At 43.3% G+C, this 22,837-nt stretch overlaps 1 protein-coding gene across 2 annotated transcripts in view; it reads left to right on the top strand.

Annotated features, from left to right (window-relative positions):
* Positions 1 to 9,178: 9,178 nt before the first annotated feature.
* The window catches only part of PAMR1 (peptidase domain containing associated with muscle regeneration 1), a 101,060-nt gene continuing 87,401 nt past the window's right edge, over positions 9,179 to 22,837 (top strand). Inside the window, exon 1 of one of the 2 annotated variants that reach the window (XM_020963927.2) lies at positions 9,179 to 9,448. In XM_020963927.2, coding sequence (XP_020819586.1) covers positions 9,376 to 9,448 — 73 coding nt within the window. In that variant the 5' untranslated portion in view covers positions 9,179 to 9,375. The remainder of the gene's footprint in view (positions 9,449 to 22,837) is intronic. The other variant, XM_020963928.2, reaches the window with a different exon arrangement.

The following is a 22,837-nucleotide window of genomic DNA, read 5'->3' as shown; positions in this document are numbered from 1 at the left end:
CCTCCCTTCTTAGCAGAGGTGGGGGACTATGGCTATAGAATATTGCATACACTATCAGATTGATTAATGGACTGCTTAGTTTTGCCAAACCATTTTTTTCTTTCCTTGCTAACAGGTGATAGATTGTTGGGTGAAGGAGAAGAAAGGTATAAATTCAGAAATTAAGGTGATAGAACAGAAGATCAATAAATTTATTATTTTCATGGGGGGAAGTATGGATAATGCCAAACAATAAATAATTTTAAAATAATTTTTAGTTGGCTGTGCAGAGGGACACCTACACTCAGACAGATGTATCTCAGTGATTGGTTCCAATTCCTTCTTGTTTTGTTTTTCTTTCTGGTGACCTAGGACTCCTCAGGACAGTTCCAAGATTAGTTGAAGCATAGCTGGGAGGAGCCGTTGAGGTAAGTTAGTACACCCCTGCTAAAGAGTAAATCTCCTCTATAACATTCTGGTGAATGGCCATCCAACCTCCAAGGAAGACCTCTGGTTAAGGAGAACTCACTACCTGCCAGAAAGTTTTCCCAGGGAGTGAATCAAAATCTACCTTCCTATCATTTCCACCCAGTTCTGTTCTCTATTTTCAATATGATGCAGATCAACTCTTACTTATATCAAAAGCCAAAAAGCGTATATGTATAGATGAGGAAAGCAAAAGCCAACAAAGGGGTGACTTGTCAATTTCAAACTCTTAATTACATTTCAGAGCTAGGATTTGAAAATCTAGACCTTTTATTTTCAAATCCAGTGGTTAGCCCAGGGCCTGGTGTCTTGTAGGCATTTAATAAATGCTTATTGACTTTACCCTACACTAAAATGAGGAGAGGCTTACCATCTTGTCCACATTCTGTCATCAATTTAGCATAAACTAACCTGAGACCATCGTTGCACTATATATTTGCTTCAAGTTTGGGGTGAAGCCAGAAAGAACATAAATATAGTTGGTCTTGAATTAAAGGAAAACTGGTTCAGTCCAACCTTGGAAAATATTCTGAGGGTGACTATCAGAGAATGGCCAGAGATGGGGGGGAAGTTCATAAATAATTTTACCTTTACTGAGTTCCTGCTCATTTCTTTAAGAAATGGCTCACTCGTTATGCATCAGGCTAGGATGGCGCTTTTTGAGCAATCTACATGAGCTACGGTCACCATTTTTTGGTTCCCACTTAAAATGGCTTCACAGTTCAGTTGCACCATGGGCTATATAATTTTTTGCATCCAGATGCATAATTTTCCATTTTAAAAAGTCAGAAACAGACTGTGTAGCCAAGGGCTTCAGGGAGATTGCTGAATACCAAGGAGGGAGGCCCTGAGAATTAGAGTAATCTGCATCTCCCTTATAAAGATTTACATAGAGAGAGAAGAATGTGGATAGAACAGGAGTCATAGACCCACCTACCAGCTCCCTTGGCTCTCAGTGGAAACAGAAGGAAACAGCCAAATGCAGAGCTAAAACAGTATTCCTTATTGTGTAGGTGAACAGCCGGGATTCATTAGCTTTGGTGGTTCTCATGGTGGGGCTGAGTTTCTTCTACCACATGTTGCAGCCTGGTGGGATGGTTCTCTCTCCAACAAGTACTCATAGCCTTTTCACCCTCTCCCCTGCTGAAATTTATCTATTCTTCTTTAAGGTTAGAAGGAAAAGTCATCTTCTGATGCTTGAGAGAGCCTCACAGGTCTTTGCAAACTGGAGTCAAAACTTCTCTGGAGACCAGGTGGTGTGAGGTGGAAAGAACGATGCATTTAGAATTGGAGAAACTGGGTTCAAATCCTGACTCTGTTACCTAAAACCTGAATGACTTTAGGCAAGTCAAGTGTACTCTCTAGGCTCATGTATACCTCATCTATCAAGTGAGGGATAGGGCATGATGAACTCAGAGGTCCATTCTAACTCTGAATCTATGACCTCATGGGCTTTCATTTCATAAAAAATGGACTTTAGAAGGTAAGTAAATAGTGTTCAATGATCTCATCATAGATTTAGAGCTGGAATGAACCTTCGACACCATCTAGCACTCCTGTCTCCTTTAGGGATTAGGATCAGAGACCCTTGTGTATAAAATGAGAGATTGGGCTACGTGATCTCTAAGGTTCCTACTAGCTCAGGAAATCAACAATGTTCTGCATTCAAAGATCCCTCTCAATTCTCACGTTCTCTGAGCTTTAAGACTAAAAAGTTGGTGCAACCCATTAGTGATTTGGAGTATATAAATTATAGGCCTTGTGGATTATCAGGGGCACAATATTGATTTCAATTGCCTCCCCCATCAGCCCTGCCCCATACTTCCCAGCATGGCCTTCTTCAGCCATACAATCTAGCCTTATTTGTTCAGTTCTTCACTTAGTTTGATTGGTTAGGGAGGCAAGAGCAGGGGTGAGGCAGAGGGAAGGACAGAGGCTCAGGGCGGGGGAAAAGATTTCTAAATTATCTCCTGTGGTTTACAACGTGACTTTAATATCTTGTAAATTCCAAAGTGCTTTTCAAAACACAAATAATTCGTGGATTAGTCACAATTCAGGCTTATTCATAGGAGTGCTCATCTGTATGAACGCTCAGAAGTTGGTTATAAAAGGAGAGATGTCATTTCTAACCTATTGTGCTATGTAACTTTGGAAACATCTCCCTTCTGTCCCTTCCCTAGAATTCTTCCATCTCTATCTTCCTTACCTCCTTCTATTACTTTGAAGACTGAGGAGAGCATAGGGCAGGTAGCGTTTCTATCGCCCATCAAGATTTGCAAAGTGCTTTACAATGTTTGCTCTTTTGATCCTCAAACAACACTGGGGTATAGGCATTATTATTATTCCCACTTTACAGATAAGTAACCTGAGGTGCAGAGAGGTTAAGGGACTTGTCCAGGGTCACAGCTAATAAATATCGGAGGCAGGATTCAAACTCAGTTCTTCCAGGGGATAATAGACTTAGAGCTGGCAGGACTTCAGAGGCTCTCTTTCCAAATGAAGAAAGCCAGTGTTCTTTTGATTGTACCTGCTACCTTCTGCAGACGTCTGGAGATTAGTTCAGGCAAGACTCCCTTGCTCATTTCTAGATTCCCCCCCCTTTTTTTTTAGATTCCTTTCTTAACTGCTCCCAGTTGCCCTAAAAGATCTAGAAAGCTGAGTCAGTGACCAATCAAGAGTAATCAGTGATCTCAGAAATTCTAGGAAAGCGAGCTCAGCCTTGTGCCTTTAGCATCCCAAGCTACAAGAGGACAGGACGGTGGTTGTTGCTGGTTCAGCCATTTGCAGTCATGTCTGACTCTTTATGACTCCTTTTGGGGTTTTCTTGGTAAAGATCCTGGAGTGGTTTGCCATGGTACCAGATTCTAACTCAGATTGGTGACCAGGGCTTAAAAGAGCTTTAGGGTCTCCACTTTGGGGGGGGGGCTCTAAACTGCTGTAGAAACTAGGCAGATGGATAGCAGCTCAAGAAAGGAATGAGAGGGAGGAAGGTGGAGCTCACAGCTAGTGATGGAGAATCATGTAATCATGGGTTGTGAGTCTAGAGCTAAAAGGGACATCAGAAGTCATCTTGCCCAAGCCCCTCATTTTACAATTAAGGAAACTGAGACTTGAGGTGGGGGGGTTAGTGACTTGGCCAAGGTAGGCAGTTAGTATCAGAGGTGAAGTGATCATAGGCTTTGGAATTCCATATCTCCTCTACTCTAACCTCCAACTTCCAAGAGACTAGGACCACCTCCATAGAAACAGTGCCTCCTTCCCTCTTCATATAAATTTTAATATTAATATTAATCATATATGCAATCCCTTTAGGACTTACTGTCCCATAGACTCACAGTTTTAGGGCTAGGAGGGAGCTCAAAGGTACCTAGGACAACCCTCTCATTTTGTTGTTCAATTGTGTCCAACTCTTGGGGTTTTCTTGGCAAAGATACTGGAGTGGTTTGCCATTTCCTCCTCCAGATCATTTTACAGATGAGGAAACTGAGGCAAACAGGGTTAAATGACTTGCCCAGGGTCACACAGCTACTAAGTGTTTGAAGTCAGATTTGAACTCGGGAAGATGAGTCTTCCTAACCCCTGGCCCATCATTCTATGCACTATGGCGCCGCCTAGAGGCCCAGCTGCTCTCTGTCTCTCTGTTCCTGTCTCTGCCTGTCTCTGTCTTTCTGTCTCCATCTCTGTCTCTCATTTTATACTTTAGGAAACTACGTCCCAGAGAGGAGAAGGAACTTACACAAAGTCATAAAATAGCGCCAAAGCTGGGATTCCAAACCCATCTCCTCTGATTTTAAATCCAGCTCTTTTCTACCTATGTGCCACTGTCTCCTTAACTGATGGGGGTTGGTAGTTCCCACTGGCATGCAAGGAGTACATCCCATAGATACATCAAGGTTTCCCTTTATTTCGTTTTGGGTGCAATACACAGTCTAATTATCCCCAGAGCTTCCAATCCATCCTGTCCCCAGAGATGTGCTGGTGGTTACTGTGAACTTAACAACAGGTCCTTTCACATTAAGTGGCTTATTGGAGTTCACTTTCTCTTCTCACTTCCTCTCTCTCCCCAAGTCATCTTGTTGACTTATCTCTTATATTGCCTTTTGTGTCTATACCTACTATTTCCTTCCTACTGTCATCACCCTAGTCCAGGCCCTTACCATTAAACACTTGGAATATTTCCTCTTTCTCCCTTCTAAATCATTATCATAGTGTTAAGGAGATGGGATGGTGATGAGGGTTTGTTTTACCACTACAATTTTCCCCTTACCCTACTACTGACTCATTTTTCATATGGTTATTCATGGAATAAACATTCCTCCACTTTGGGAAGTGGTACCAAAAGATCTGTAATTTTCTTGATCATTTTTGTTATCTTTGAGGGCTCACCCAGAGACAGCAGGTCTGGCAAAACACTTTCATATTAGGTTTGTCTCTATCTCCTTTCTGGGGATGTTTCTTTCTTGGTTGCCTCCTCCTAACTGTTTTCAGTGAGTATTTCCAAGCTAGAAAAGGCCTATAGACAATGTCGTTTATAAAGGCAAAGCAGAAGACTCATCTTCCTGAGTTCAAATCCAGTTTCAGACACTTACCAGTTGTGTGACCTAGGGGAAGTCATTTCACCTTGCTTGCTTCAGTTCCTCATCTGTAAAAGGAGCTGGAGAAGGAAATGGAAAAACCGCTCCAGTATCTTTGCCAAGAAAATACCAAATGGGGTCACAAAGAGTGGGACCCGAATGAAAAATGACTGAGCAACACAATTACTAAAGCAAAAAATGGTAAATAGACTTTCCCATGTCCATTCTGACTCCTCTGAGAGACTTTCAGGGGAGAAAGGAGATATAGAATGACTGGCCTAGGTAGTAAGAGTTTCAGAACCACAACATCTCTTTGAATACTCTTCATGCCTAGTTGGCCAAGTCACTTAGGTCCCAGACACCTGGCCCCTTTCTTTGTCCCCCTACCTGGGATGTACTTCTGCTTCCCAGCTCCACGTGGCTTCTTGTGGCTTCTAGTCTTGTGGGCAGCTGGGTTCCTTTAAGTCTATTTCCTGGACTGATTGAAATGACTTTTAAAGATCCGATCCTGGGACTATTCTGTACCATATTAAGGGATCATCTAGCATGGCTGAACATTTTACAGTTAAACACTTCATTGTTTTCTTCCTTTCTTGATTAGGCTCTGAGCCTTCAAGACCCACTCCCTTACACCATTTACCCACTGCTGCCAGGACATTTTTTTTGGGAGGTGGGAATGCCGTATCATTCCTATAGGGAACTCTCAGTGTGGAAATTCCTTCCACTGATGCTGATTAATAGCTAATAGTAATTAGACAGTATCTGGGTCACTAAGAAGTTAAGTGGCTTATTCATGGTCATACAACTAGTATGAGTCAGTGGTATGACTGGAACTCAGTTGTTTCTGATTCCAAGACTGGCCCTCAAGCTGCTGTACTATGATGCCTCTTCCTAAAGCACTATTTTGCACGTACCATTCCCCTTTCCTTTCTTTTCTATTCTCTGCCCTCCCCTCTCCTCTTTCCTTCTCTTTCCTTTCTTTATTTCTCTTCCCTTAATTTCCTCTTTCTTCTTTTTTTAAAATTACCCTTCCCTCCCTTCCCCTCTTCCCTTTCCCCTCTTCCCTTTCCCCTCTTCCCTTTCCCCTTTCCCCTTTCCCCTTTCCCCTTTCCCCTTTCCCCTTTCCCCTTTTTCCTTTTTTCCCCTTCCCTTCCCTTCCCTTCCCTTCCCTTCCCTTCCCTTCCCTTCCCTTCCCTTCCCTTCCCTTCCCTTCCCTTCCCTTCCCTTCCCTTCCCTTCCCTTCCCTTCCCTTCCCTTCCCTTCCCTTCCCTTCCCTTCCCTTCCCTTCCCTTTTTCCTTCCCTTCCCTTCGTTTTTCTTTTTTTAAAGCTAAAAGCTACTCCCTTATGAGTAGGGGATAAAGTCTAACCTCCTTAGTTTTTCATCATTTTATTGCTCACTGCTTTCTCAACCTTTTTCTCTTAACTTCTGTACAGAAACTCCTTACTGGAACCAAATGTTTACATGCTTTCCCTTGAATATTCTCTCCTCTGGGCCTTTGCTTGTACCCATCCCCCACCTAGAATACCTTCCCCACTCCTTCCCCCTAGTCCCCTACTTCCTTCAAGAACCAATACTTGCCTTATACCCTTTGTGAAGCACCCCCAGGCAGGCCACCTCACTATGCCTATGGGATTTAGACCCAGAAGAACTTTGGAGAACATAGAGCCCAACTTCCTTATTTTATGGGCCTAGACAGATAAAGGAACTTATCCAAGGTCACCCAGGTAGCAGCTAACAAATCCAGGCGCAAATGCAAGTCCATTGACTCCAGATTCAAGGCTCTTTCCTCTGAGTCTACACTATACTGCCCTTTTCACCTCTATTTTTTCTGACTCCACTTATTTGGCCCTTAAATAAGTAGTCATAGAAGAGATTGGGTGCTCCTTATGTCCATCCAGTCTCCTCTACAAAGTTCTCATGGAATGGAATAATACATAGTATTTAGTCATCATAAAATCATAGATTTAAAGTTGGAAGGGACCTTAATGGTCATCTAAAATAGCTAGGCATCCATATGCCCAGCCAGGCAAAGTGAAATACCACCACCACCTTGACTACCAGACCTTGAAATGGACAGCCCAAAACCATAAGCCCAAGGGCCCTCCCTGAGAATAGTGACATTAAATAATGACATGAAAAAAGAGGCATTAACATTTGCTTTGCCACTGCACCCTAAGGACATGGGAATTTCCATCTGATTTATTGCTTAAACCTTCCATTTATGTTATTCCTCCCATTAGAATTGGGAACTCCTTGGGAACAGGAACTGTCCTCATTTTCTATCTTGTCTCCCCAGAGCTCAGCATAGTGTTTTGCAATAGTACATGCTTAGTAAATGGTTCATTTATTTATTCATTCATCTTTTCCAGTTATTGGAAAACTGAGGTCCAGAAAGGGGATAAGACTCAGCCAGAGCCACACGTATGATAAACAGCAGAATTGGGGTTCACATCCAGTTCTAAAAGTGAGACCTACTTGCATCCAGAAGGTGATCTCTGTTTTTCCCCAGACCAGAGAACTCAGGGAATGCTGGGGGGCTCAGCCTCAAAGTAGGGAGGGAGGCAGGCAGGAAGGAGACCTACTTTCTCCTCTTACTTCAAATGTATTATTCTTTCCACTATTTAATGCAACCATAGTAATCAGAAGTGTATACAGCACTTTATGTTTATTAAGTGATTTAACAAATGTATCTTTTATTTACTCCTATCTATTTATGTAAAAGAATGTAAGTTCCTGGAGGGCAGGAGCTGTAGGGTAGAGGCCTGGTTCAAGGTCATGTCTCTTCAAGCCCCATCTGGCACCCTTTCTAATGTAAACTAGTATAGTCTACTTCAGGGGTGGGGAACCTGCAGCCTCGAGGCCACATGTGGCCCTCTAGGTCCTTTGAACTTCTAGGATTCAGTCAAAGGGCCGCACTTGAGGACTTAGATGATTCAGTCAAAGGGCTGCACTTGAGGACCTAGAGGATTCTGTCAAAGGGCTGCACTTGAGGACCTAGAGGGCCACAAGTGGCCTCCAGGCTGCAGGTCCCCACCCTGGTCTAGTTAATATAAACACTGTCTTTCAATACGAAACAAATCTGCTCTTTCCAGGGTGAGTAAAGGACCAAGCAAGGCCCTGGGAAGTCTGTCTTCGTGGAAATCTTATCGCCCTTGACTTTGGTTGAGGCCTCCAACCTGATCAGTCCCCGGGAATCCTCAAGAGAGGAAAGAGGCAGGGTAGGATCAGGCGAGATGATCAACTTCAACAGGCCAGTCACAATGTTGGGCAGGGGGAAGGAAGCTGAATTTAGATCATGAATTTAAAACTGGAAGAAAAGTCAGAGACTGTATAGTCCAAACCCCTCAGAGCACCTGAGTTTGAATTTCAATTCTGTTGCTTTCTAGCTGAATGACCTTCTCGTCCTTTCTGACTTTTAGCACACTAATACTGTCCGTGGGTTTTCCTGGCAGGGATTCTGGAGTGGTCTGCCATTTCCTTCTCCAGCAGACTAAGGCAAGTAAGGTTAAGTGACTTGCCCAGGGTCACACAGCTAATGAGCATCTGAGCTGGATTTGAACTCAGGTCTTCCTGACTCCAGGCCCAGTGTTCTATCCACTGAGCAACAAACCTGCCTCCAGGTCTCCGTTTCCTCATCTGTAAAAATGAGGAGGTCAGACTAAATGGCCTCTAAGGTCCCTAGCAGCTCCAGCTCTGGTATACCTGAGGTCCTGCTATTCCCAGCGCACCCCGGCAGAAATAAGCCTGTAATTAGGTTCCTCATTCAGTCACTGTCGGAGAATGTGTGTTATCACAATAACATGTCTGGGAGCAGCAGATCTGCCCGGCTGCTACCCCAGCGGCTGGGGGAGCGGGTAGGCAGTGGGGTGGGGGTTCCCACCTGTCCCAGTCCCTCGCCGGCTGTCAGCTTTTCCCTGGGGCATCGCCCCCAAGAGAAGAGAGCAGCCCAGAGGGGAAAAGAGGAACCCCGTGGGAATGAGAGCAGCCCAGAGGAGAGGGAAGCCTACGGGGAGGGGAAGTCTGGTCTGTGCCTTCCCTATCTGCTCCAGCCTGGGTCGTTCCCCAGCAGCCCCTTCCGATGAGGGCAGCAGCGCCTACCCAAGCCCAGAAAGGGTTAAGGCAGCAGTCGCGGAGGGAGGCTCGGACTGACGTTGCTCTGGCTGAAGGTAGTTCCCCTCTGATGAGGATGGGAGAGCCAGCTCTCGCTGAAACCCGAGCTGCCTCTTAGCCAAGGCTTGGTGTGGTCCCAGGCAAAAGCGAGTCTCCCTCCCGTCTGCCTCCCTGCCTGGAGCCAGAGCCCCAGCAGTTCTCCGGTGCGCCGGCCCTGGGGAAGGATGGAGCTCGCGTTCTGGACTCAAGCGGGGCTCACTTTGGTGCAGCTTCTTCTGATCTCTTCCTTGCCAAGAGGTACTGTAAGTAGCCCGATAGACTGGCAAGTGTGCAGAACTCCCTCTCAAGGAGGGGGCATTTCAGCTGGTGCTGCAGGGCAGAAAGCTCAGCTCCAGAATCAGGATGAGAGCCCTCCGGAGAGTGAGTGGGGAGGGGGCAGAGGAGCGAATCTTTGTCTCTGTCTATTGATGACGCTGAGGGATGTAATGTATGCGGAGGGGGGTCCATTCCTTTGTAAAGTCCAAGTTGTAAAACTCAGGGAAGACACCGACTCCTTCATTTCTACAGGTGTGTGTATCGGTGTGGGGCGAGGGTGCTCTAGTTGCTATGTTTGCCTTGTTTTTCTCTGTTGTTAATACATCACAACAGAGGATGATTTGGGTTTGGGTTCTTAGCTCTGACTTGTAAAAGGGTAGATGGATACCTTAAGAAAGTGGTTCCTTCAGAAAGACAACACAGGAAGGAAATGAAAGAGAGAGAGAGAGAGAGAAAGAGAGAGAGAGAGAGAGAGAGAGAGAGAGAGAGAGAGAGAGAGAGAGAGAGAGAGAGAGACAAGTGAGGAAGAGAAGCAAAATTAAAAAGTAGAGGGGAAAGCCAAAAGAGAGAAGGAAGACAAAAAGATGAAAGAAAAGACAAAGTGAAGGAAAGACAAAAAGAAGGAAAGACAAGAAGAAGAAAGGAAAGACAAAAAGAAGGAAGGAGAGACAAAAAGAAGGAAAGAGAGACAAAAAGAAGGAAAGACAAGAAGGAGGAAAGGATTTAACAAAAGGGAGGAAGTCAAAAGAAAAAAGAGAAGGAAGAGGGGAAGGAAAGACAAAAATGAATGAAGGAAGGAAAGCAAAAAAAGGAGAGGGAGGAAGAAAGGAATGAATAGAAAAAAAGAATGAAGGGAAGAAGAAAAGAGGGAGAAGACAGAAGGAAGAAAGAAAGAGAGCAAAAGACAAAAAGGAAGGAAAAGAAAAAAAGAAGGAAAGGGAAAAAGGAAAAAATCAAGGCAAAAGAAAGGAAAGACAAATTATATTTTGATGGTATTCTCTTCATCTTTCAGCTAAGCTCCAACTAAACTTTTCACTTAAGGGCAGAGAGGATGGTGACTAGCAGTTCAACTTCAGTGTTTTTGTTTTTAAACCCTCACCCAGAAGGTTTTGTGCTCCTCGCAGGAGTAAAAGGTACACCTGGAATGTGTGGCTCTGCTCAGTGCTTAGCTTTTGATCACTTCAGCAGCCTCATTTGTCAAATACTCTGGCTTCTAGCCTTGGGCTTGTCACACCATTATTCTCTGAGGAGAGAGGGACAAGCTAGATCTCTAAGGAGATGCTTAGACAGACTCCATGTGAAGGGTCACCTGAGTGTTTGGGAGCAGCTGAGACCCCTCCGGGCACAGAAGCAAAGGAGGGACAGGTTTTCTATGGGCTCACATTAAAGGACAGGCAGCATGAAGGGAAAAGTGGAGCATCCCTCCCAGTAAGTCCTTGGGGATCTAGCCTTGACTTTTTAAAGGCCTCCTGGGCAAACCTTGAACGAAAGCTTGACGCATTAGAGGTTCAGCCAAGGGGTCGTGAAGGTATTGAATTATTGCATTCTGTTTATTCACCTTGATTTGCTCATCTAGAGAGTAGAATAAATTAATATGCACATGGACACCAAGAAAGACAGAGACACACACTGAGAGAAAGAGGCAGAGAAAGACAAAGAACTATAGAGTGATGCACAGAGAGGGACACTGAGCAGGGACAGTGACAGAGAACAAAGGAACAAATAATAGCATTGACAATTCATTATGCCAGGAAAGAAAAGGGATGGTAAAAACTCATTAATTAGCGAATGTCAGTAGAAAGGGAGTATGCTATGGTATGGAGGAAGGAGGTACTGAGCTGACAGCCAGAAGACCCTGTTCTAGTTTCCGCTTTGCAGTGGTAGCTAGATGACGTCAACAGTGGGTAAACCACTGGGTCTGGAGTCAGGAAGTTCAAATCCAGCCTCAGACACTTACTCACCACGTAACCCTGGGCAAGGAAATTAATCTCTGCCTGCCTTAGTTTCCTCAAATGTAAAAATGGGAATAATAACAGCACCAACAGGATTGTTATGAATCTCTAAAGAGATAATATTCATAAAGTACGTATCTTGACACAAGCTGACAAAAGAACTCAGGCACATCTTTCCCCAGGCCTCAGTTTCTTCCTTTGTAAAATAAAGAGATTGGCCTAGAAGTTGTCTAAGTGCCTCTCCAGCTCTGAGATTTTCTGATGCAGTGACAGGTAAAACATGAATAAATAAAACCCACTCCTAATTCCCAGTTCATTTTTTTACCTCCAACCTCACCTCTGACTAAATCTTTCTGTCTGAGTCACTAACAAGTTGGCAGAATGGATTCACTTGAATTTTTAATTCCTTTTCTCCTTCTTCTTAACTGCATCAGGAAAAGGGCTAGTGAGGGAAGGAATCAAAAGGCAATGGTTGTTGAAGAAGGAGAAGAATCTGGACAGCCCACATTCTGGATCCACAGCCCCGGTAATCAAAATGGCTTTGTTGAAATTGGTGAGGACTAAGTTCTGACTTGAGATGAATTCTTGGCTGGTGAACAAAGTGCTGAACCTGGTGTCAGGGATGCCTGGGTTCACAGCCCATCTCTGACACTAGCTAGTCAACCCTGATCAAATTCTACCTTAACTTCAGGTTAACACTTCTATGTATCTTTTGCAGTCCCTACTTAGTCATAGATGATGGAGGGAGTTCTCATATGGGGAATTTCCCATACTGACAAATTCAATTAACCAATCATTAATAATTTACTACAATGCTACCTTCTACTCTCCCACTCTCAGCTCCCAAAACCTTCTTCTCATCATGGAACATCTCTTTTCCATTTATTTTGTGTATGTAAAGTCCTTGGGGGCAAGGATTATATGACTTCTCTCTTTACATCCCTAGCTCATAGTAAGCATTTAGTAAATGCTTGGTGATTGATTGCTATTCAGTGCTTAATATACTCCAGGCACTTTGCTAGACCCTGAGGATATAAGTATAAAAGTGAGATGACTCCTGCCCTCATTTCAGATCTTTCACACTGAGATCATATTTCTTTGGGATGGTTAAATATGGACAGATACACTATAGGTAGCTAAGGCAGTAGCATTCTCTACCCCCCACCACTTAGGGCACTCTTTTGGATCTTGACAATCCCTTATGAACTTTTCAGAGTGTTCCCTTCTTCTCTAGGTCAGATATGCCTCTGTTGTGTCTTCATGAGGCAGCAGGTAGGTGAGGTGTCTCATATAGCTCCAATCAACCAGCCAGCTCCAACTCTTCATTCTTTAACTAGACCAGGATCTGAAAAGCTCATTTATTCCTGACCCAAGAATCTCTTCCACCTTCTGCTATGGAAAATTTGCAAGGGAGGATCCGTTTCATCTTGGCAGCCAGAGCTGCTAATCCTAGCAGAGAAGAAATTCACGTGTTTTGAAAGGATGTTGTAGCTATCGGGCATCCGAACCCAGATGGATAAAGAAGCTGCATGGAAAAGAAAAATCCAACTTGGAGCAGTCCCCTCTCAGTGAGAATTTGAGAATCTAGTGTTGGCTAGGAGACCTACACTGACCTTGTTTAATGATTTTTTTAAGGATCTGATGAGTTGTAAACATTCTCCAGGAGTCTGGGAGGGGACTGGTGGAATAACACAGCCACATGACATTTGCTGGACAACCAGAATCAAAACAATAGGTCAAATGATAACATAGTCATTCAAGCACACCCAGCTCAGAAACATAGCTCTGCTGAGTAGTCTGAGCTCTGCCAAGGTTACTCTCTCTAATAGGAAAACCTCATTTTGAATATGCCCCACTTGGGAATTCTTCTTAATATGGATAATGTTGAAAGTGTGGCTTCCAGGGCAGACATTAGCTTGCTGGAAAAACCTGAATTCATCTGGGGGGAAATATGAAACAAAGACAGTTAGTGGGCAAAAGAAAGAAGCCTCCTGAGGAGGAATGTGGGAAGAGGACAGGGGCAGCAGTGGCCAAGAAATGAGCTGTCAGCTTCTAATGTATTATAGCAGCAAAGTATTAAGAGTGAGCCAGGAATGAAGAGCCTTCCTTGCAGGGGTGGGGGTGAGGATGGGAACTTCCCCTGAAAGCCACTTCTGAAAGCTCCCAGCTCTCAACTTTACCATAACTTAATCTTTCAGGAATGGAATTTTAGAACTGGAAGGGACCTTAATGCCCTAATCCTTCCCAATTGACTTTGTATTTTTTTTTTACACATACTTTACAAAGACGGGCAGCTGTGGAATAGTAGATAGAGAACTGATCTTGTAGCTAGAAGAAGTGGAGTCAAGTCTTGCCTCTGAAACATACTGACTTTGTGACCCTTGGCATGTTACTTGGTCTCTTAGTGGTCTGGGCAAGTCTCCAAGATTTTAAATTTCAGAGCAGGGTTAATTTGTACTGATGCAGAAAATGTCCTCACTGGCAGATTCCTATGCCAATGAAACCAAATGTTCAGGTAAAAGTGACATATAAATTAATAAGCATTTGTTAAGTGCCTACTATGTGCTGACTACTGTGCTAGCTATTGGGGGTATAAATATATGAGCGAAGCTGACCTTGTCTTCAGTGATCTTATAGTCTGTCTGGGAAGATGATCTACCAGCAGCTATGAGAACCAGGGATGGCTTTGCAAATGTTGCATATGCCCATCAGTGTCTGACATGAAGTAGATGCTTAATAAATGCTTATTAATTGATTGATTAAAGACTATCTAGTTCAGGGAGTTCTTCACCTGTGTGAACTAGTTTTAAAAATATTTTGATGACCGTGTTTCAATATAACCGGTTTTCTTTGCAATCTTCTTTATTTTATGTATTTAAAAATATCCTTCTGAGAAGGGGCATGTAGACTCCTCCAGACTCCCAAAGGGCTCCTTGGCACCCCTCACTCTCCCCAAATGGAAGGTTAAAAAGCTCTGATTTAGCCTCACTCCTTTTTACAAATGAGGAAACTGATGCTCAGAGAGCTGAAACTCTGCTCAGGGGCTCAACGAGTTGTTAGTAGAAGAGCCAGGATGAGATCCCTGGTTTTCCGATGTCTGGCCCAGTGCACTGTCCAGCATAGGTGACATTCACGTAGCTCATTAGTGGCTGCAAAGTGCTTTCCATGCATCATCTTCTTCCCAGCTTGCGTCCCCCTGTGAGGTAGGTGCTAGTTTTTACAGATGATGGGACTGAGGCTCAGAGAATTTGAGTGGCTTGCCCAGAGTCACAGAGCTAGTAAGAGTCTGAGGCTGGGTTACAACCCAGGGCTTCTTGGATGCAAATCCAATGCTTTTTCCAGCACACCAGTCTGCATCCCTGTCTGTGCCACAGACACCTCCACTGCATGATTTGGGGGCAGATCACTGACTGGTAATCCAGCGGAGTCTTTAGGACTGGGCTGCTGAAAATATGGGACCTCATCCATACCATGGAGCTATTCTCGATGCCACTGGCTCAGCTGTGTCGGCTGAAAGTGACAGATGAATTATATTTCCAGGGAAGCGAGCCCGTGGTCCTCCACCCAGATGTTGGACTGCAGGCAAAAGAAAACTTCTTTCTATATTTCCAGCTGTGTGGAACGAGAATAGGAAAAACTAGCTAGCTGGGAAGAAGCTATGGAATAGACAGAACTCGCATGCGTTATCTCATTTGATCCTGACAACCACCCTATGGGTGAGGTAGGTACTGCAGGCATTATTGTTCCCATTTCACAGATGAGGAGACTGAGACTCAGAGATGCTCCCAAGTCACAGAACTAGAAGGTATCTGAGTTGACATTAGACTCAATAGCCTTTAACATCCTTTCCAGCTTTAAATCTATGACCCTACACTTATTAAATACAAGGCATTAGTTGTTCCAGTCCGGTTGGGGAGACTACACATGGACATAACGAGCAGCTGTTCTCTTGAATTGCTACCTTATTTAAGGGCCAAAGAAGTGGACTTGGAGCAGATAAAAGGTGAAGAGGCAATGTAGTGTAATAGAAAGAGTCCTGAATTTGGAATCAGAGGACATTTATTATTTTTTTTAATCCTGGCTTTGTTATGTTACTTACTACCTGGGTGACCTTGGATAAGTCACTACCTGTCTGGGCTTCTGTTTTCTTATCTGAAAAAAGAGTGGGCTTAACTCAGCAAACTTTAGGGTCTCTTCTAGCTCTAAATCTGTGATTTTATGCAGAATACCCAGCCCTGGGCCAAGAAATGTGAAGAGTCTATTATCCTTCTACAGAAGCACTGTTGAAAAGCACTGAGCCTTCTGGTATCACCTTTTATCTAAAGGAGAAGAATAACTCAGTGTTTACGTATTCCCATTACTGAATTTGAGGGTCCAGGGATAGGCAGCCATCTGGAAAGGCGGGACCTGTGATATTACTGGAAGAAATGCTGCCCGATTGGAAGTCTGGTCCCAGCTTCAGGAGTTCTTTTCCTCAGACCTCCAAAGTGTTGGCCAAAGCCCTTGAGTAGAAAATGAAGAAATGAAGTCACTAAGGACAAAAACCTCAGATGCATAAGCAAACCAACCAGAAGAATTAAGGAACCTGGTGCCTGTGCTGGCACAGGTTCATAGTGTTTGTTTGCTTTGGCTGTCCTGGCTGTTCAGAGACATTGGATTCCCCCAGGAAATCTCACTTTCTGTTGCCCCTCTCCAAGGTCTATCACCCCCTTTCACCTCTGTCTTCCAGCCTTCTGCATTACTATCCTTTTACGTCCAATGCAGGTGCCATCTTCTCTAGAAAGTCTTCCTTGGGCTGTTACCAGCTTTGCTCTACTGGGACCCCAGTTCTGTCCAAATGGATGGAAACTGCAGACAAGACTATTTGGATCAATGGACTGGAGACCTTCATAACCAATTGAACTATTTAAAAGAGGAATGGACTGCTCAAGAGTCTCTCGGGTAAAGGCTATGTGGCTAGTCTAGTATAGATGAGATTCCTGTTCACTCTGAAACTTATCAACTGTGTAACCATGGGCAAGTTATTGAATTTTCTGAGCCACAGCTTTCTCATCTATAAAATTGGTATAATAACACCAACCTCAGAAGGAGACCATGAAGATCAAATTAGATTACAAATCTAAAGTGCTTTGCAACCTTAAAGCACAATATAGAATGGATAAATTTGGAACAGACCTTTGAGGTCACAGTCCAACTCCGTCATTGTACAGTTGAAGAAACTGAGACCCAGAGAACTTTTTCCTTTGCCCAAAGCTACACAGGTGGCAGAGATTTGAACCCAGAACCTCTGTCTCCAAATTCAGTGTTCTTTCTACTGTCTCACATTGCTTTAGAAAATAAAAACAGCACAAGGTGGACCCTGTTTCAGGCTAGTGCACACATCTGTCATATGCCTGGAAACCACGTCTTAAAATGATAGGTACAGCTACCATGCTGATTAGGTTGGCTCTGCTGTCCAGAAATAGGATACTCTCCTCTAGCACTTGGCTCATTAGCTGCATCTTTTCCCCTTCTTTCCTTCCTTCCTTCCTATAGGAGCGGTGGGAATAGGGTCTTGTTATTCCTATATAATCTCAGCACCTAAGATGACTCAGAAAAGATGGAAGCTGTAAGCTGTTCAAAGGGCCATTGAATTAGAGGCACAGCTGGACAAAGGATGGGAGCATTAGGACTGGACAACAATTCTGGTGGAAAAGGTTTGAAGGTTTTAGTGGATGGCAAGCTTGACATGAGTCATCAGCATGACATGACCCCAGAGGGTGGAACTAGGGATGATGAATACAAGTTGTAAAGAGACAGATTTTTGGATCAAGTTAGAGAAAAACTTCTTAATGATTGGAGTTTGACCCAAGTGGAATGGGACATTTTGGGAGGAAGTGAATTCCCTCTGGGAAAAGTCTTCCCATAGCATCTGGTTGACCATTTTTTTGTATGTTGCGGAGAGGATTCTAGTTCCGGTGTGGGTTGGACAAGATGGCCCATGAGGGCCCTTTCGTCTCTGAAATCCTGAATCTGGTTTTCAGGGATTTCTAGTCTATTGCCTAAGGGTGATGGGAGGCCCATAGGAGAAAATAGATGGGCTTGATGTCACAGGAGATCAATTTAGCTTATTATGTGGACATCAGGGCTTTTGTAGGGCAGTCTGTCCTTATGGGACTGGAATTTGTTCTCATTAGAAAGCTAGATGACAGGCTTCACTGAGGCTTATGTGGGAAAATGAGTCATGGAGAAAACATGGTTACATGCCCTTAAATTTGTTCTTCCAATATTTCTGTGCAAAGGTGAATATGCCCAATCAGTGGGAGAGGTTGCTATTGACCACACATCCCTTATTTATTTCTGGAGGCTCACATATCACTCTGCTGAGTTCTTAACCATTTGTTTGGTATCTAGGTCATAGAAAGGTGTTTAAAAAGTGGGAGTGAATCATAGACAATTCACAGAATGTGCAGGACACCAACCTGACTGCTCCTTGAAGAGTGTCTGAGGGGAGGCTCATTCCATTTGGGGATAGTTCTAATGATCCAATCACAGAATCTCAGAGCTGTGTGAGACCTCAAGGTCATATAGTCCAAAGAAAACCAAAACAAAAATTCCTCTTGACAATTCGTGGAGTCAATGCTTATATGACCTATGATTGAAAGCCTCCAGGGAGCTCTTCATTACCTCTCAAGGCACCCTATTGCATTTTGGAATGGTGATTTTTAGGAAATTTTTCCTGGTAGGTAGAATAGTGGTATCCAGTAGGCATTGGGGACCCACCAAAGATTTTTCAGTACAGTGGTACTGATTCAATTCTACCTTTAAGGAAAAATATTTTTCCAGCTCTGTGAGGGCTGCACCCAAGGCAGGGATGCTCATTAGGAAAATGCTACAATAATCCAGGTCAGATAAAGAGATGTTGAGTTGGCACGGTGGCAGTGAGAGTCCTAGATGCCCTTTTGCAAGTCATGGAAACTGTCAAAGACTCTCTAATAGCTTCTGAAAAATGGAGTTGGAAAGGGTGATTCATTTCTTAAGTGCTTTGAGATCTACAAAATCAAAACATTCTGGAAGGCAGCATTTACAGATGTTTCTTTCATTTCCTTCTTCTTCCTTTTTTTTTAAAGCTTGAGTCTATGTTTTCCTCCAGGAGATCATTGTTCCTGGTTCAAAGCCCACCCCATGACGTAAAACATTCTCTCTCCCCTTGTCTGTGGCCACTGGACAGTTGACATATTATTTTAGTTTTAGTGTATTTTTTTCCAAATTCCATCCTTCCTCCTCCCCTTTCTCCATTTGCTCCTAAGGAAACCATTATGAGATTTCTCCATGTTGGAGGTAAAAACTGGAACCGGATGGATTTGGAAAGGGGAATGATGTGACAGAAAAGTTCTTTCCATGCTTTTTGGAGAAGAGATGCAAGAGAAACTTTCAAACTGAAGAGCTAGAGAGAAAAGCGATTTCTATCCCCAGTATTTTTCTTCTTCACCAACTTAGCTCCCACATTTTAACCAATTTTTGTAGGTTAAAAGATTCTCAATTGCAGGTGAAAAATCCTGAAGATTTAAAATCTGCAATTCCAAGGTAGAAGAGAAGATTCCACAAGAATCATATTCCTCTCTTCCCTTTTCTCTAAGTCAGCTGGTTTCAGAGATGGACTCCTCCATCTCCCACCTCAGCCCCTGGGACTCTATCTGCCAACAGGTCATTAACACTTGAATGTTCTGCTGGCATGTCATCTGTTGGAATGTGAAAAGTGTCATGCATCAAAACTAAATGACACAGCTCTCAACTTCTTTCCCTTTTGCTATCTCCAGCACACCCTCCTTATTTCTTTTTAAGACACTATCATCATTTCCCCAGTGTTTATGTCTGGAGAGTGGCAAATCCTCTTGTTCAGTCCTGGCAACCAACAGCCAACTAATTCTTTTCTCCTTTTCTCATATCTTCCTCTCCCTTTACATTCTGAAAGCTTGAGTTCTGGGACTCATCACTTCATGCCTAGATTATGGCAATAACCTCCTAGGTTGTTTACCGGACTTTAGATCTTTTCTTAATCCTGAACCACCTTGGCCAACATTGACAGGTCAAATTCCCTAAAATAATAATGATAATAATTGTAATACTGATAATAACAGCTAATATTTATAAGGCATCTCAAGGTCTATCTGTCTTTCTATATGTATGCACAGATATACTTTATATACATATGTATACACATGTACACATAAATATGTGTGTACATATATATGCATATTTGTTGAGAGTAACCAAGGAGTCTCAAACCCTTCAGTGAATTAGGGGAATGTCTACCCCAAGCATGTGAAGACTTTCCCCTGTGGAAAGGACAGATGAGAACAATTTGTTCCAATGGCCATGGAGGGGCTGAAGCAGGTGCTGTGGAGTGCTTAGACCTTGGTCAGATATGGAAGACACCAAGGTCATCCACTGCATCCCAGGTCATCACCAGTCATCCTGACTTTTGTCTTGCTGTTGGACATCAAAGACTGTGGAAGAGAGAGTGAGGCTGATGGCTTTGTGCAATCCTGCCTCACCTAAATCCAACTGGCACAACAGTCAGGACGTCACTAGTGATGTCATTGGTTTTCTTTGGGGAAAAGATGAAGGACAAACAACAACAGCACTCTCTTCACAGGATTGCTGCAAGACAATGAGTGTGTGTACACACACACACACACACACATATGTGTGTATATATGTGTGTGTGTGTGTGTGTGTGTACACACACTCATTGTCTTGCAGCAATCCTGTGAAGAGAGTGCTGTTGTAATGCACATTTTGTAGATGAGGAAATTGAGTCTGGGAGAGGAGGATTTAAATTCAGGGCCTCCTTGAATTCAAGTTCACTGCTCCGTGTACTATACCACCTAGACGCCCCAACACACCATTGACACCATGTTATGCCCTTGCTTAAACCCTACCATCATTCTGAATAAGGTCAGTTTCAAACTTCTATAGGTTATTTCCAATTATACACACATGCACACACACACACACACACACACACACACACACACACACACACACACCCCACACACACATTTCTCTAGTTCTCTTTCTCTTTCCCTCCCCCTTCCACATCCCCCATATATAGAGAGATAGTCTGTCCTCAAGTTGCTCACAGTAGACTGTCTTTTGCTATTTTTTGCATCCTCCCAGTGCCTAACACAGTACCTGATACACAATAGGTGCTTAATAAATGTTTATTGACTCACTGACTGACTGACTGACTTCTGAGCCTGGTATTCAAAGTCCTCAATCAAATGGCCCAACTTACCTCTGCAGTCTCATGTTCCACTGCTTCCTAATGTGGGCCCTTCCTCCAAACAGTCTGGTCCTGTCCCTTCCCGCTCCTCCCCTCTCTCTGTACCTGAGATCTACATTTTAGAATGTAAGCTCCTCTGAGGAGGGATTATATAGGTACTTCATAAATGTTTGATGATTGATTAACTGGTTGATTAGATCTGGGACTTCCACCAGATTCTGACAACAAGTTTAGTATGACTTGACAATATAACATGGCAGCCAAAACCTCTAATGCATTTTTAGGCTGCGTTAAAGAAGCATGCTGTCTAGGATTTGGAAGGTGATGGTCCTACTATACTTTGTCCTGAGCAGATCACATCCTCGGTATGATATTCAATCCTTGTCACCCTATTTTATAAAGGCATCCATAAACCTGAGATCTTCCCCAGGAGGACAGTGAGGATAGTGAATCCTAAGATCATGCCATATCAATTTATATTGAAAAAACTGGAGATGTGTCACCTGGAAATGATTTAGGATGCATTTGAAACATGTCTTCATATATTTGAAGAACTCTTGCATGAGAGATGGATTTAATTTGTTCTGCTTGCTTTGCCTTAGTAGTTAGAAGTAGGAGCAATGGGTAGTAGTTGGGAAGAGGCAATTTTAGTCTAGAGGTCATCAAAAAATCTCTAATAATGAAATCTATCCCAATAGGAAGTATAGGGGGGGGTTCCCTCTGAGTGAAGGTCTTTAGACAAACACTAGATCACTTGTCTGTCAGGTATCAATCTATCAGCAAGCATTTTTTAAGCAGCTACTATGTGCCAGGCACTGTTCTAAGCACCAGGAAACAAAGAAAGGCAAAATCATTCCCTGCCCTCAAGGAGCTTATATTTTAATAGAAATAGGTATGGTATAAAGATGATTCTTATTCAACTATACCTTGGGGTACACCAGGAGTTCATAACCTTTTTTTATATCATGGATCTCTATGGAAGTCTGGTGAAACCTTCAGATTCCTCAGAATAAGGCTTTTAAATGCACAAAATAAAATCTATAGGACTCCAGATAAAACTAATCATATTGTAAATATAATTATTCAACACATTAAAAAACAGTCTTGGGTTAAGAACCCCTATGCTAGAGGGTTCCAACTCTGAAATCTTGTAGTAAAACAGTGTCCTGACTGTCTACCTGCCCGCCTGAGTTGTAGAGGAGATTCCAGCTCTGGAAGGAAGGTTAGACTCTTACCTTCTTCCATGAATCTTGGGAAGGAGAAGGAGCTCACCCCAGGAACAACAGAAGCTATCGGCTTGGCTTGGCTTTAGCCGACTTTCCCCGAAGCCTCTGTTTCTGCTAAGCCTTCTGCTTTTGGATTTCCCCTGAACTAATAAAGCCATTGCTCTGGGGGCTTTTATCACTCCACTCCCTGAGGTCCCTGCTGGCAAGGAGCAGGCTGGGTTAGTGGTTTGGCAAGCACAAACCTGAGTAAGTGGAGTATCTACTCAGACCACTTGAGTGATGGAAAAAACAGAACTACTGTCACAGAGAAGTGATGAATAAACCGTAGGTGACTCCAATTCACTGAAAATACCTGGCTTTTGTCATCTCACAATCAGTCTCTGGTGGATAAACAAATGAACTTGGGGCCTGTAGAGAGTGTAGGAAAAGTTACTGGAGCAGGGAAGAGGGGGAGATGGCACAATCTAGGGTAGAGTCAAGAAGTCCTTGGTTCATATCCTATCTAAAGATACTCACTAGTCATGTGACTGGAAGTATAATTTAAAACCTATGCCTCAGTTTCCTCATTGGTAAAATCAGGTGGTTGAACTCAATGGTGTCTAAGGTTTCTTCCAATTCTAAATCAATGACCTTCTGACCCCGTAAAGCAAGAGTTCTTAACCTTTTTTCATGGCATGAATCTCTTGGGCAGCGTAATGAAGTTTGTGGGCCCTTTCTCACAATATTATTTTTAAACAGGAAGGATATCAATTATATTGGAATACAGTTATCAAAATATGCTTTTTTTTTAAAGCTCTCAGACCTCAGATTAATAACCCTTGCTTTAAAAGTTCATCAGCAATGAGAAATGAAGTCCATTCCTTGTTTACCCAGCTTCCACCCTCATTAAAGATAGAGGCTATCCCATAGTGAGGTTTGAGGCACT

This window comes from Phascolarctos cinereus, unplaced genomic scaffold, assembly GCF_003287225.1.
Source record: "Phascolarctos cinereus isolate Bilbo 61053 unplaced genomic scaffold, phaCin_HiC Scaffold_9;HRSCAF=440, whole genome shotgun sequence".
NCBI classification, from domain to species: domain Eukaryota; kingdom Metazoa; phylum Chordata; class Mammalia; order Diprotodontia; family Phascolarctidae; genus Phascolarctos; species Phascolarctos cinereus.
The sequence above is the reverse complement of the archived record's forward strand: the minus strand, read 5'-3'. Positions and strand labels throughout refer to the sequence as shown.